Source organism: Nannobrachium achirus, assembly GCF_963921795.1.
Source record: "Nannobrachium achirus genome assembly, chromosome: 8".
Taxonomy (NCBI): domain Eukaryota; kingdom Metazoa; phylum Chordata; class Actinopteri; order Myctophiformes; family Myctophidae; genus Nannobrachium; species Nannobrachium achirus.
Window position 1 is genome coordinate 15,064,617 of NC_137817.1, and position 13,035 is coordinate 15,077,651.

Below are 13,035 nucleotides of genomic sequence, written 5' to 3' on the forward strand. Positions count from 1 at the left end.
GATGTATTGACTTTTTTCTGGGGGGGGGGGGGGGGCTGCGACTGCAAAAGATGGAGAGACTGAGGAAAAAAGGCAAGGAAGATCAACCAGATGTACATGTTGATGAAATAAAAAGGGAAAAGTTTCCTGTTTGTGTTTTCAAGGTGATCACCATGCCCCAGTATCTGAAGAAGAGGTTTGGAGGGAGCAGAATCAGCCTCTATCTCTCGGTCATCTCTCTGTTTCTCTACATCTTCACCAAGATCTCTGTGAGTTTGAGACGGGAAATACAGTACCTGGGCACCAACACTATCCTATGACCTTAATGCTGATATTGTACTGTAGCTCTTGCTACTATAGGCTAGTATGCATTAACCACATGAGTCCACGCAGCGAAGATTTAACAAAATGGAAGCACACCATTCCCGGTGAAGCCGGTCAATTTGATATATGGCTTGAGTTTGTGTGCCAAACTTAGGGTCATCTTTTTGCATCTTCCCATTAAATTCAATGGGAAATTTAAATTAACTAATACATTCATATAAATTAAAGTATTCAAGATATCTCAGCAAAATAGAAGCACAACATTACCGATGAAGCCGGTTGATTTGACATGGCTTATTTATAAAGCATGTTTAAAAATAACCAAGGCACCAAGTGCTGCACAATATACTAGAAAGAACAATTGTACACAAAATGTACAAAACCACTTGATAAAATACAAAGTTAAAACCAAAGAACACAATGAAGGAGGTTCGAAGGCACAAGAAAAGAGAGGAAGTATTACTCATGGAGTCAATGGGACATTGTTTAAAAGGCCAGAGAGAATGTGTCTTTAGTCTGGATTTAAAAACGACCAGAGAGGATGCACTGATACAGTCCTAACAGATAGTAGTCTCGTGTGGCCAGACTGTTGACTCCGCGATTTGCAAATGCTTCCGTCATACAGTCTGGAGGACAGAAGTTCTTATGATGAGTGCCCGGTTAAAGCGGAAGTGAAACCTCCTCCCCACTTCCGCTTTATTTTTAACATTGCGCACATTTATCCTAATATAAATAAAAAATCATCTAAGCATAATTTGCTTGCTGCTTACCAGAAATTAAAATTTTAAATATATTTTCATGAACGGAGATGCCAGCTTCCATTACTCGCCATTCAGGAGCTGTAGTTCCAGACTATATAGCTCAACGCGTCACAAATGTGTTGCGTTGTTTACTTGTAGATCAGTTATTTTAACTAATTTGAAACATGTAGACACCCCACTGTCGTTGCTACAACCGCACGTTCGGTTATGTATAAGCACACAGCTAACCTTTAACCATGTGCTGTGACCTTGACCATTGACCAATTTAAAACAATACATTATGATATCTCAAATTTATACATTTCTTTTCTAAGTATCCATGTAAGTATGGGGAGGGGGGAGTAAAGAAAAGCAATGAATTAGGAAAACACTAAGAAAGGGAGGAATAAAATCAATAAAAGCTGGGGAAAGCCCTCTATTGTAGAGGTGAGTTTTGAGAGAAGAAAGTTGGCACACTGAAAGCTGTTCTTTCTTGCATCAATGAAATAAAAATCAAAACGTCCCCTGTGTGTCTCTCCACCTGTGCAGGTGGACATGTTCTCGGGAGCTGTGTTCATCCAGCAGGCTTTGGGGTGGAACATCTACGTGGCAGTCATTGCTCTCCTCTCCATCACAGCCTTGTACACTGTTACAGGTACGTGTGCGTGCGCGTGTGTGTGTGTCAGTGTCAGTCCAGTATCCGTATCACTTCAAAGATCGTCTCTGTCGGGTGGAAAAACCTCATGTTCAAAACTCGTACTTTTAAAAACAAAACAGACAAAATAGCTTATTAACTAGCTCGAGCTTGTGGATCTGCTACTTTTGATGCTTTTGTGTGACGCTGTAGTATGATCAAGTAGGGCGTTAATTTACGGAAAAAACACAGCAACCTGTGGCTCCCGACCCACAGGATTGAGAACCACTGCTCTATGGAATCATGTTGCGCAGCGAAAATATTTTTGGTTATTTTATGTTTTTAGAGGTCAAACTAGCAATCTGTGCTTTTTTTCACCTGGTTGGCTGTATGTAGAACAACTGGAACAATATGACTAAAACATTTGTGTTAATTGTTAATTACGCTTGTGTGTGTGTGTGTGTGTGTGTGTGTGTGTGTGTGTGTGTGTGTGTGTGTGTGTGTGTGTGTGTGTGTGTGTGTGTGTGTGTGTGTGTGTGTGTGTGTGTGTGTTGGGGGGGGGGGGGGTCCTTTCATACTGTTACACAAATTGCACATTAGGACTTGGTCATGCAAACATTTTCAGTCGTGAGATTTATTTAGATAGATATAGATTATTTTGCTTTAATCCAGGTGTATTTCTTTACATGTATGTTCAGGTGTCAAGTACCTGGATCTGTTGAGCTGAGTGACAAGTGTTAAATCACTGACACGCCGCAGTAGTTTTACACTACAGTACATTGAATAAGAGTTAATCAGCCTCTGTGAGATTGTTGGGTATTGACTGATATTGATGCTTGTGTCTTAACAGGTGGCCTGGCTGCTCTGATGTACACAGACACAGTTCAGACCTTCGTCATCATCGCCGGGGCCTTCGTCCTCACTGGCTTTTGTAAGTCCAGTGTACTGCCATGCCAAGCCTCCATTACTGCAGTGGTTCTCAATCTTTTCGGACCGTGACCCCCCCAAACTTTAAACTGGGGACAACTGCGGAACCGTTGTTCTTGCTTCAATAAAATTAAAACTCTAAAGTCTAAAACTTTGAAATCGTGTTTGAAATGAGCACCGATAATGTCATTTGGAGGATCGGCTTCTGATTCTGAACTGTCCACAGCCCTGCCTCTGAAATGCAGAGCGAGTAGACAGTCACAGAGAAGTAGTACCATATGAGGGACCGAGGCAAGGCAATTAGGGAACAACAAAGTGAGCGCGGAGGAGGGGGAAACAGTAAATCTCTGACAACAACAGTGTTTTTACTCAGTGACCTAATAGCGCTGAGTCAGTGAAACGCTCATAACTGCAGGGTGAGTCAGTGTGTTAGAGAAGAACAGGGGAGGAAGGGGCTGCGCTGCACTCTGGACAGTGAACATGCAGAAGAAAAGTCTTCTACTTCTGCACGTGCATATGAACATTTATCTAGGGCAGGGGTTTTCAAAGTGGGTGACGGGGCACCCTGGGGTGCCGCGACGGCAGTCCAGGGGTGCCGCGAGATCTTTTTGATAATATTGGAATTTATTTGGACACTTGAAAAAATATTTAGTATCATTTTAAAGTAACAAAGTTGTTTTCAGTCAGTTCTAACCAAAATGGGTATTATCTCAACGTTTTCCTCGCAACATAATCACTAAAATATCGTCACTGTCGGGCAGAAACCTTGTATCTCCAAGTTTCAAATGTGTACGTCTTTTGGTAAAGCAAAGCCCTGCTTCCTCATACAAGACTGTCGCACAAAACTAGTGAAAACAGACGATCTACAAGCACACAGGCGTTGTGTGCTTGAAGATCTGCTGTTTTCACTTGTTTAGTAGGCTACATATTTTATATGATAAATAGAAAACGAATAATTTCCACCCGACAACGACGATATGCTATAAATATAAGGTGCTGGGAGTGAAAATTATAATGTAAGGGTGCCTTGGATTAAAAAAATATTCATGGGGTGCCCTGAGTAAAAAAAGGTTTTGGAACCCCTGATCTAGGGATCCAAGTTTATTCAAGGTCATTCAAGGTTGCGTGCATTGTTTGTTGGTCTATTCCAAGAGCAATAACCACCACTTTAAACCCTTTGGTGTAGAGGGGGGAAAAGAGCAGACTAAGTACAGAGTGAAAGGTCAAGTTCATTAAGTATTGACGGTTCAAGTGGTTAAATATCTGAAAACACACATTGACATGAATCCAAAATACACTGACGATTGTGCTGTCAAACGATGAAACTATATGGAATCTATGAAAAGGCTGTGTGGGGGGTCCCTGCTTCATCTCTCTCTCTCTCAACTAAGGGGTCCTTGGCCTGAAAACGTTGAAGACCCTTGCCTAACGTGGGCTCCTTTCTTTCTCTCACCACCAGCGTTTGCTGAAGTGGGAGGCTACGGTGCCCTCCTGGCCCGCTACAGCTCTGCCCTGCCCAGCGCCACAGCCTCCCTGGAGCCCCAGCGCTACAACATCTCCCCACAGTGCTACACGCCCCGGGAGGACGCCTTCAGCCTGCTGAGGGACCCCGTCTCTGGGGACCTGCCCTGGCCCGGGGTGCTCTTTGGCATCGCCATCGTGGGAGGCTGGTACTGGTGCACCGACCAGGTTGGTCAACTCTGTTGACTGACACATCACAGGTTTTGATTGATTGGTTGAATACTTTATTCAGTCAGAATTGTAATCAGCACGTGGTGTGGTACAGTAAGACTAAATGGATAAAGTCCATTGTGGTTCTATGTATTCAATTCATCAGCATAGCACAATAATACATGTCATCAACAAATACAAAAAACTAATTATTATGTTTTTTCGGGTAAATTGTTGTTACACATCCTTCCTAAAAATGCAGCTTCTCAATTTTAGCAGTGGAGCTGAAAGATTTATATTCCTTTTACATCCACACGGCATATGAGGGTACAGAGAAACACTGACATGGTGCATGGAAGACTGGTGCTATTGATACACAGTGCTAGATACTGTACACACTGCCTAGGATAGCTTTTTGCCTCTTAGCATCACTAATTATGACCAGTTTGCAATCATCTGACAACTCAAAATATTTGGAAAATATTTTAAATGTTAAAAACTATTTGAATAAAACGTTCATTTTCACTTCTGGGGGTCCCAGGCACAAAATCCTTTCAGGTGAGGGTCCAATTTAGGTGGTCCTTGACATGAAAATGTTTAAGAACCACTGGGTTATATAAGCTCTAGGTATAACCTGAGGTTGTCCGGCGGGCAACCTCGGACCCCCATCTCAATATATTTTGTGCCAGGGACCCCAAGAAATAAAAATAGCTAAAATGGCTAAAATTATAGAAAGCAGTAAATTAAAAGATTTTAACACCCATCTTTTCTTTCCTCTAATTACCTCCTTTCAGATGAGGGTCCAATTTAGGTGGTCCTTGACATGAAAATGTTTAAGAAACACTGGCTTATATAAGCTCTAGGTATAACCTGAGGCAACCTCGGACCCCCATCTCAATATATTTTGTTCCAGGGACCCCGAGAAAGAAGGATATGAGTTACAAATGTCCGCTTTAAAAATATATATATTCAAATTGCATACATTTTCATGAAAAGATATTATTTTATTTTGAATATTAAATAATGGTTAAAATCTAAAGTGACAGGGATGTTGTCCAGGTCTAAACGGGTCCTAATCACCCTGTGTTGCGTTGCAGGTTATCGTGCAGCGCTGCCTGGCTGCGCGCAGCATCAGCCATGTGAAGGCAGGCTGCATCATGTGTGGATACCTCAAGCTGCTGCCCATGTTCCTCATGGTGTTCCCTGGAATGATCAGCAGAGTGCTCTACCCAGGTCTCTGTGTGTGCGTGTGCGTGTGCGTGTGTGTGTGTGTGTGCGCGTGCGCGCGCGTCATTCTTTTTACAGTCTATGCTATGGTGTGCGTGCGTGCGTGCGTGTGAAGAACAGTGCTTTTTAAAGTGGGCTCCGGAGTCCCTCAGAGCTCTATACTAGTGTGTTTTCTGTTTTTGTGGGGGAAAGCCTTTGCTGTGAGCCTGTGGATCACAATGTGTTTTATCATCACAATCAGTTGTTAACCCTACAGTATGAGTATATACATGGGCTATTTGAAAATAGTACTGTCTGCTATTCTTTTATTTTAAATGTAGTGATACGCGGAAGCGGGGATTGAACCCGGGACTCCCACTCGCCAGTCCAACGCACAACCAGTCGTGCTAATAGGGCTGAGCCCGATTAGCAGGGCTGTTGTCGCTGGTTCATGGCTGGTACTAACTGTGGGGGCTACAATCACCCCCCTGATCTTTGGAGCGCGCCCTCGCGCTTCACACTTCACGCCACGGACTGCCGCACACGACGTGGACCTGTCCCTCACGCGAGGATACCACGCTCCTCATCCTGCCGACAACGCCAGATTGTAGTGATACGCGGAAGCGGGGATTGAACCCGGGACTCCCACTCGCCAGTCCAACGCACAACCAGTCGTGCTAATAGGGCTGAGCCCGATTAGCAGGGCTGTTGTCGCTGGTTTGTGGCTGGTACTAACTGTGGGGGCTACATAAACAACACAACTTTTGTAGAAGACTCCATAAAGTGTACTTTAAGTTCGGATGTGATGACTGTGCGTGTGTGTTTCTGTGTCTGTGTTCTCCATGTATAGATGAGGTTGGCTGTGTGGTTCCAGAGGTGTGTAAGATGGTGTGTGGGACTGAGGTGGGCTGCTCCAACATCGCCTACCCTAAACTGGTGGTCTCTGTGATGCCTAGTGGTAAACACACACACACACACACACACACACACACACACACACACACACACACACACACACACACACACACACACACACACACACACACACACACACATATACACACACACACACACACACACACACACACACACACGCACACACACACACACTCCTAAACCTTAGGAGTCAACGTCAACACAAATGACCACGTTCACACGGCAGTCATTCAGCTCTTACATCATAACTGGAGGGTAATTTCTCAGCTCCTTCAAATACTTTCACCCTGGCGTCCCTATTTTGTCCATTCCACACTTTTCCAGAGAGTCCAAATGAGTGAGTGTTGACTGGATGTCGTCTTGTCAGGTCTGCGTGGTCTGATGCTGGCTGTGATGCTGGCTGCTCTCATGTCCTCTCTGGCCTCCATCTTCAACAGCAGCAGCACCCTGTTCACCATGGACATCTGGACACGCATCAGGCCACAGGCCCGGGAGAGCGAGCTCATGGTCGTTGGAAGGTATCCCTGCTCCCATCGACCCGCACACAAAGTCTAAGAAAGATTACTCACAAATATTATGCCAAGGAAAAGGCTGTTTGCATTAAAATACTCAGCTTTGTTTTTGGGCTTTTATGCCTTTATTGATAGGACAGTAGACTGACAGGAATTGGGGATTGAGATGGGGAGTGACACGCAGCAAAGGTCGTCGGGATCCGGATTCGAACCCACGACACGCTGCCAGGCATCAGAGTATGCACCTGGACCAGTAGGCCAACGGGCGCCCCCTCTCAGCTTATATTTAACTCCTACCCTCTCCTCTTCTCTCCCCTCCTGTATCCTCTCCTCTCCTCTGCTCTAGAGTCTGGGTTCTTTGTATCGTAGCCATCAGTATCTGCTGGATCCCAGTGGTCCAGGCTGCCCAGAGTGGTCAGCTGTTTGATTATATCCAATCAGTGACAAGCTATCTGGCTCCGCCCATCGCGTCTGTCTTCTTCCTGGCAGTGTTTGTCAAGAGGGTGAATGAGCCGGTGAGACAGATATACATTACATTACACATATATTGTTGATATCTGGCAGAAACTTCGTATCTCCACATTTAAACTTAAAAAAAAAATGTTATACATATGATCTTTTATAAAGTCAACTTCACCTATGGGACACATTTGCACTTTTGTCTTATAGTGTTGTTTGTTGAGAGTACACTGTCGGAGTTATGGGAAGTTATATTGGAGCAATAGAACTAACACTGTAATATCAGTATCGGTATCACAACACATTTTTCAAGGTTTAAAAATAAAATCACACCTGTGTGTGTGTGTGTGTGTGTGTGTGTGTGTGTGTGTGTGTGTGTGTGTGTGTGTGTGTGTGTGTGTGTGTGTGTGTGTGTGTGTGTGTGTGTGTGTGTGTGTGTGTGTGTGTGTGTGTGTGTGTGTGTGTGTAGATCATGTGTACCGATTTTTGTGACATTTGAAGAAAATATGTAGGAAAAGGAGCAAAAAGTGTGTTTTGGAGAAAATTCAAGATGGCGGAAAATCTATCCTGGCGCAAATGGGCGTGGCCTATATGGGGAGATGCGTCTTGATCCAAGGAATCCAGGGAAAAAATAATTTTAATTTTCCGATCTACGGTTCAAGAGTTACGGGGCAAAACGTAAAGTGGGCCGTTATAGCGCCACCATGAGGCCGAGTGATGTAATTATTTTTCGATTCATTCTTAAAATCATTATGAATCTCCTCTCCGAGGTTTGAAACTGTAGCTCCTATGGTTTACGAGAGAAAAATACTTGAAAGTGATTTCTTGCATTGTCCCATTATAAGTCAATGGGGACAATTAAGCGTCGTTTTTTGCCGATTACGTCGGCATGGTAAGGCGGATCGGAACGAAAGGTAATAGAACACCATTCCCGGCCGAGCCGCACATTTTGATGTATATATTGCGCGAGTGGCGTAAATGGTGCGGCACTAGTTACGCGCCGAAGTCAGGCTACATACACACAGACACACAGACAGACACACACACACACAGACCCACACAGCCACGTATAGGGAGCTGCACACAGCTCCAAAAATAGCATGTAACTTTTTTACATATTATAGCCTATTATTTGTTTATAGTATAAACACTAAGATTTTATTGATGATATAACATATTATGTTATATCATCAATAGAATCTGAGTGTTTTGCCAGTTATTTGGGGGGCCCACTTGCAGTATCCTCACGGCCCACCAGTGGACCTCGGTCCACAGGTTGATCATCACTGGTCTAAATCAGCGGTTCTCAAAGTGGTGTCCGGGGACCTCCAGGCCAGGGGTCCTTGGAGGAGGTTCCGGGGGGTCCCTAGCGAAAGTAGTGAAATGTAGCAGCATCACAATCATCTTAACCACTTTATCGATTTATATGTTGGCTATTAAGAAATAGCAGATGTACAAGCTCACAGAGCGTCACTTCGTGCCACGTTGCTTGCTTGTACATCTGCTATTTTCTAATTGTCCACTAAACCTTTTCAGATGGGGGTCCTCTGCAGCCAAATAGATATCAATTCGGGGGTCTCAACCTTTTCAGGCCGCAACCTCCAAAATAATCATATTTTAACTGGGGACCCCCCCACCTTGACGAGCACTAAGAGTTGAGGCATTACGTTTTGTATAAAATGGTTCTATTTTGATAATAGCAGATCTACATGCTCACAATGCCTCATGCTATTTTCACAATTTCTGTGTTGTGTTCTGTTTTTCACAATGTTTAATTTGTCATTTTAGAGGTATTAAAAAGTCCTTAAATTGTCACTTTAGAAATGTGCAGATACCCTCTGTACACTTAAACTTTATGTTGGTTTGTTTACTGTTGAGTGAGAAAACAATATTGCACATTATGTTAATCATCTTGGGACCCCCCAAAATACCACTGGTCTAAATGATGGTAGAGCACAGGATATCATCATCTTTCTGTCCCCCCTCTTGCAGGGTGCGTTCTGGGGGCTGATGGGAGGCCTGGCCATGGGTCTGTGCCGCATGGTTCCAGAGTTCTGGTTTGGTAATGGGAGCTGCCTGTTCCCGTCCTCCTGCCCCAGGCTGGTGTGTGGGGTCCATTACCTGTACTTTGCTGTGCTGCTGTTCTGCTGCACGTCACTGCTGGTGCTGCTGGTCAGCTGCTGCACAGAGCCCATACACGACCAGCACGTGAGTGTGAATCAGGGCATTCACCAAATATTCCAATATTCGAATATCAAAGTCACTATTCGACGTTGTTCACCGAACGAAGTCGAATATTCGTTTTTGGTCAATGCCCCTGGTGGATTAATTTGTTAATGCTCTATACCAGAGGTTCTCAAACCGTTTTAGGCTGTGGCACCCAAAATAAACATATTTGAACTGGGGACCCCCACCCTGACAAGCACTTGGAATTGTAGGTATTACATTTAATGTGACTCGGTTCCACAGATAAATATTGTGAAAATAGCAGATCTACATGCTCACAACGCCTCGCGTTGCGAGGCGTTGTGAGCATGTAGATCGGCTATTTTCACAATGTTCGCCTCTTGCTTACTTAATATTTGACAGTTTGGCCAGTCCTGTAGAATATTCGCTATTCGAATACTTTGAGGTCGAATAATTAGAATACTAAAAATCACTATTCGTGAATGCCCTAGTGTGAATCAGTGTCCGTCTTGACAGCACATTTTGAATGTAGTTTTGGTTTATTGAAAGAAATGTGTTTAGTTTTTAGTCATATTTTAGGCATCTGAAACGTTTTGCCTTTAGTCTAGTTTTTGCTTATGAGTTAAAGCTGCACTATTAACTCTCCTCTTCCTGATTTTAAACTGTTTTACCATCGAGCTAAATGAATTGAACCTTGACCATCAGGTCAAAATTCATATCAGATCCTGTGTCTAGGTGAGACATGACACAATCTAAATGTCTCAACAGAAGAGCAGGGAGAAAGAATACAACCACCACAATTGTATAAGTTATATTGTGCTAACATACCATACAGATTGGATAAAATTATATTTTATTCAAAAGTTAGATAGTAAAGCAGTGTTTCTCAACCTTTTTTCTGCATGGGCACACTTTTCATGTCCCAAGAATCCATGGGCACACCAACATACTACGGGGGTGTAAGTATCGTCACTGTCGGGAAGAAACTTTGTATCTCCAAGTTTCTTCGCTAAGTAACACCCTGCTTCATCATACAAGGCTGTCACACAACAGTAGTAAAAACAGCAGATCTACAAGCACACAACGCCTCGCACCGCGAGGCGTTGTGTGCTTGTAGATAAGCTGTTTTCACTAATTTAAATAATTTTTAAAATGATAAATACAATACTGGCTTTCAAGCAGTTTCAAGGGGCGCACTTGACCCTTCTCATGGGCACACCAAAGGTCCCCAGGCACAGTGGTTGAGAAACACTGCTTTAAAGTTATTATTATTATTTATTTTTATTCAATCAATCAATCAAAAACAGGTCAGGACTCTCCAAAAATGTGCGAGCGGCATCCGATCCAAACACGTGGCCTCATTCAGGAGTGGGGCTCTACATTTCTGAGTGTGAGTGAGAGTAGTGTTCCAGTGTGAGAATAATGATGAGATAATGATCTGTGTGTCTTATTATACATAACCTATAGCTCCATCGTCTGGTGTTCAGTCTACGCCACTCCAAGGAGGAGAGGGAGGACCTGGACTGGAAGGAGCAGGAGAGAGGGAGGAGAGCACGCCGACAGGCGGACGAGAAGAAGGCCAAGGAGAAGACTGAGCACGAGACGGGTGAGAGAAAAGAGGAGGGGACGTTGTCCAAGCAAAAGTAGTTAAAGGGATATTTCACTTTCAAAAAAACTTTTGGTCGTTTTATCGTCTAATCAGGCTTTTGTGACCACCCTGGACACATTTGAATTTGCTTCATTACATATTTAGATATTTGATATTCATTTTATCAGATACGCCCCTTCCTATACAAACCCATTGTATCTTCAAACTCCATTTTAACCACTAGAAGCTCGGCCGGGCGGCCGAGCGTCTAGTCGCCAAGCTGGCCAACTCGGGCACGATGTAAATAGGGAATGAATGCCCTGCCCTTTAATGCAAACCCCATTATACCTGTTGTCATAGGACCCGTTTTGACCATCTGTTTGCCTGTGTCCATTTATTCCCATATATGGAGATCTCTGTAGGACCCGTTTTGACCATCTATTTGCCTGTGTCCATTTATGCCCATATATGGAGTTATCTGTCTGTCTGCGTCCATTTTATGCCCATATATGGAGATCTATGTAGGACCCGTTTTGAACATCTGTTTGCCTGTGTCCATTTATGCTCATCTGTTTGCCTGTGTCCATTTATGCCCATATGTGGAGATATCTGTCTGTCTGTGTCCATTTTATGCCCATATATGGAGATCTCTGTAGGACCCATTTTGACCTTCTGTTTGCCTGTGTCCATTTATGCTCATATATGAAGATATCTGTATCTGTCTGTATCCATTTTATGCCCATTTTATGCGGGTGGGACGAAAGGTTCTCGAGATACGCAGATTACATACATACATACACACTCACAGAGATACTTTGTTGACTCATGTGGCGTACGTGATGTCAGAGCCTTTTATAAAGTGATGTCACAACGAGTCAGCGCTTGCGCCGATGTCCTCTGGAATAGCCTGATGTCAACAATCAACTCTGCATAAGGAGATTCCGAACATTTTGCGCCGGTTTCGGAAAACTGTGCATCGGTGCGCCGGTTTCGGAAAACTGTGCATCGGGTCGGGTCGAGGCCCGGGACTGCACTCCGCGCCGCGGCGGGGAACGCGTGTGCCGAATCTGAAGCCTGGGACGAACGGTTCTCGAGATACGCGGATTACATACACACAGACACGCAGAGACTTCTCGCATTTATTGTAAGATGGTAGATCCATCAAAAACACCCGTTCTTTTTTTCTGGTGACTCATACTACCCTCCTGATATGTAAGCTGGCCGTGTTTTTTCAATAACTTTTTTCATTTATTTTTAATAAGTTTTTATTGTATTTAATCTTTTCCATTTCCCCCAATAAATTATTAAAAATAAATGAAAAAAGTTATTCTTTTTTTATTTTTTTTTGTCCTCTGTCTCTCGTCTCAGTGGCTGACGAGGGAGCACCCAGTCCGGTATCTGCCGCCTGGTTGGCTGGTTCTGTGGCGTGGGCGGTGGCTCACAGGACACAGAGGCCAACGAGCAGGAAGTGGCCGAGGCGTCCGAACAGCTGCCTGACATCAGCGAGGACCCTGTGTGGAAGTACACTGTGGACGCCAACGCTCTGGTCATGATGACTGTGGCCGTGTTTATGTGGGGATACTACGCATAGACAGGCTGAAGAACACTGCTCTTGGGCCTCGGTTGACAAATATATAGTGGCCATTATTAAGAGTGTATTTCAGGGGTCTTCAACGCATTGAAAGCATCAAAAGTTGCAGATCTGCAAAGGCTCAGTGCTTTGAACTTGTAGATCTGCTACTTTTTCTGTTTTTGAATTTAGAGGGATATTCCACTTTCAAAAAACCTTTGGTCATTTTATTGTCTAATCAGGCTTTTATGAACACCCTGGACAGTTTTTAATTTGCTTGATTCAATATTTCGATATTTGAT

The 13,035-nt window shown here is 43.8% G+C and overlaps 1 protein-coding gene across 1 annotated transcript in view; it reads left to right on the forward strand.

Annotated features, from left to right (window-relative positions):
• The window catches only part of slc5a2 (solute carrier family 5 member 2), a gene marked incomplete at both ends in the record, with an annotated part of 33,732 nt that extends 20,978 nt beyond the window's left edge, over positions 1–12,754 (forward strand). The window contains 12 exon segments of the mRNA XM_080731526.1: positions 144–248; positions 1,593–1,698; positions 2,528–2,608; positions 4,064–4,293; positions 5,373–5,508; positions 6,332–6,439; positions 6,785–6,935; positions 7,276–7,444; positions 9,381–9,596; positions 11,043–11,181; positions 12,532–12,536; positions 12,539–12,754. Of these exon segments, the coding sequence (XP_080587652.1) occupies positions 144–248; positions 1,593–1,698; positions 2,528–2,608; positions 4,064–4,293; positions 5,373–5,508; positions 6,332–6,439; positions 6,785–6,935; positions 7,276–7,444; positions 9,381–9,596; positions 11,043–11,181; positions 12,532–12,536; positions 12,539–12,754 (1,662 nt within the window).
• Positions 12,755–13,035: the final 281 nt, after the last annotated feature.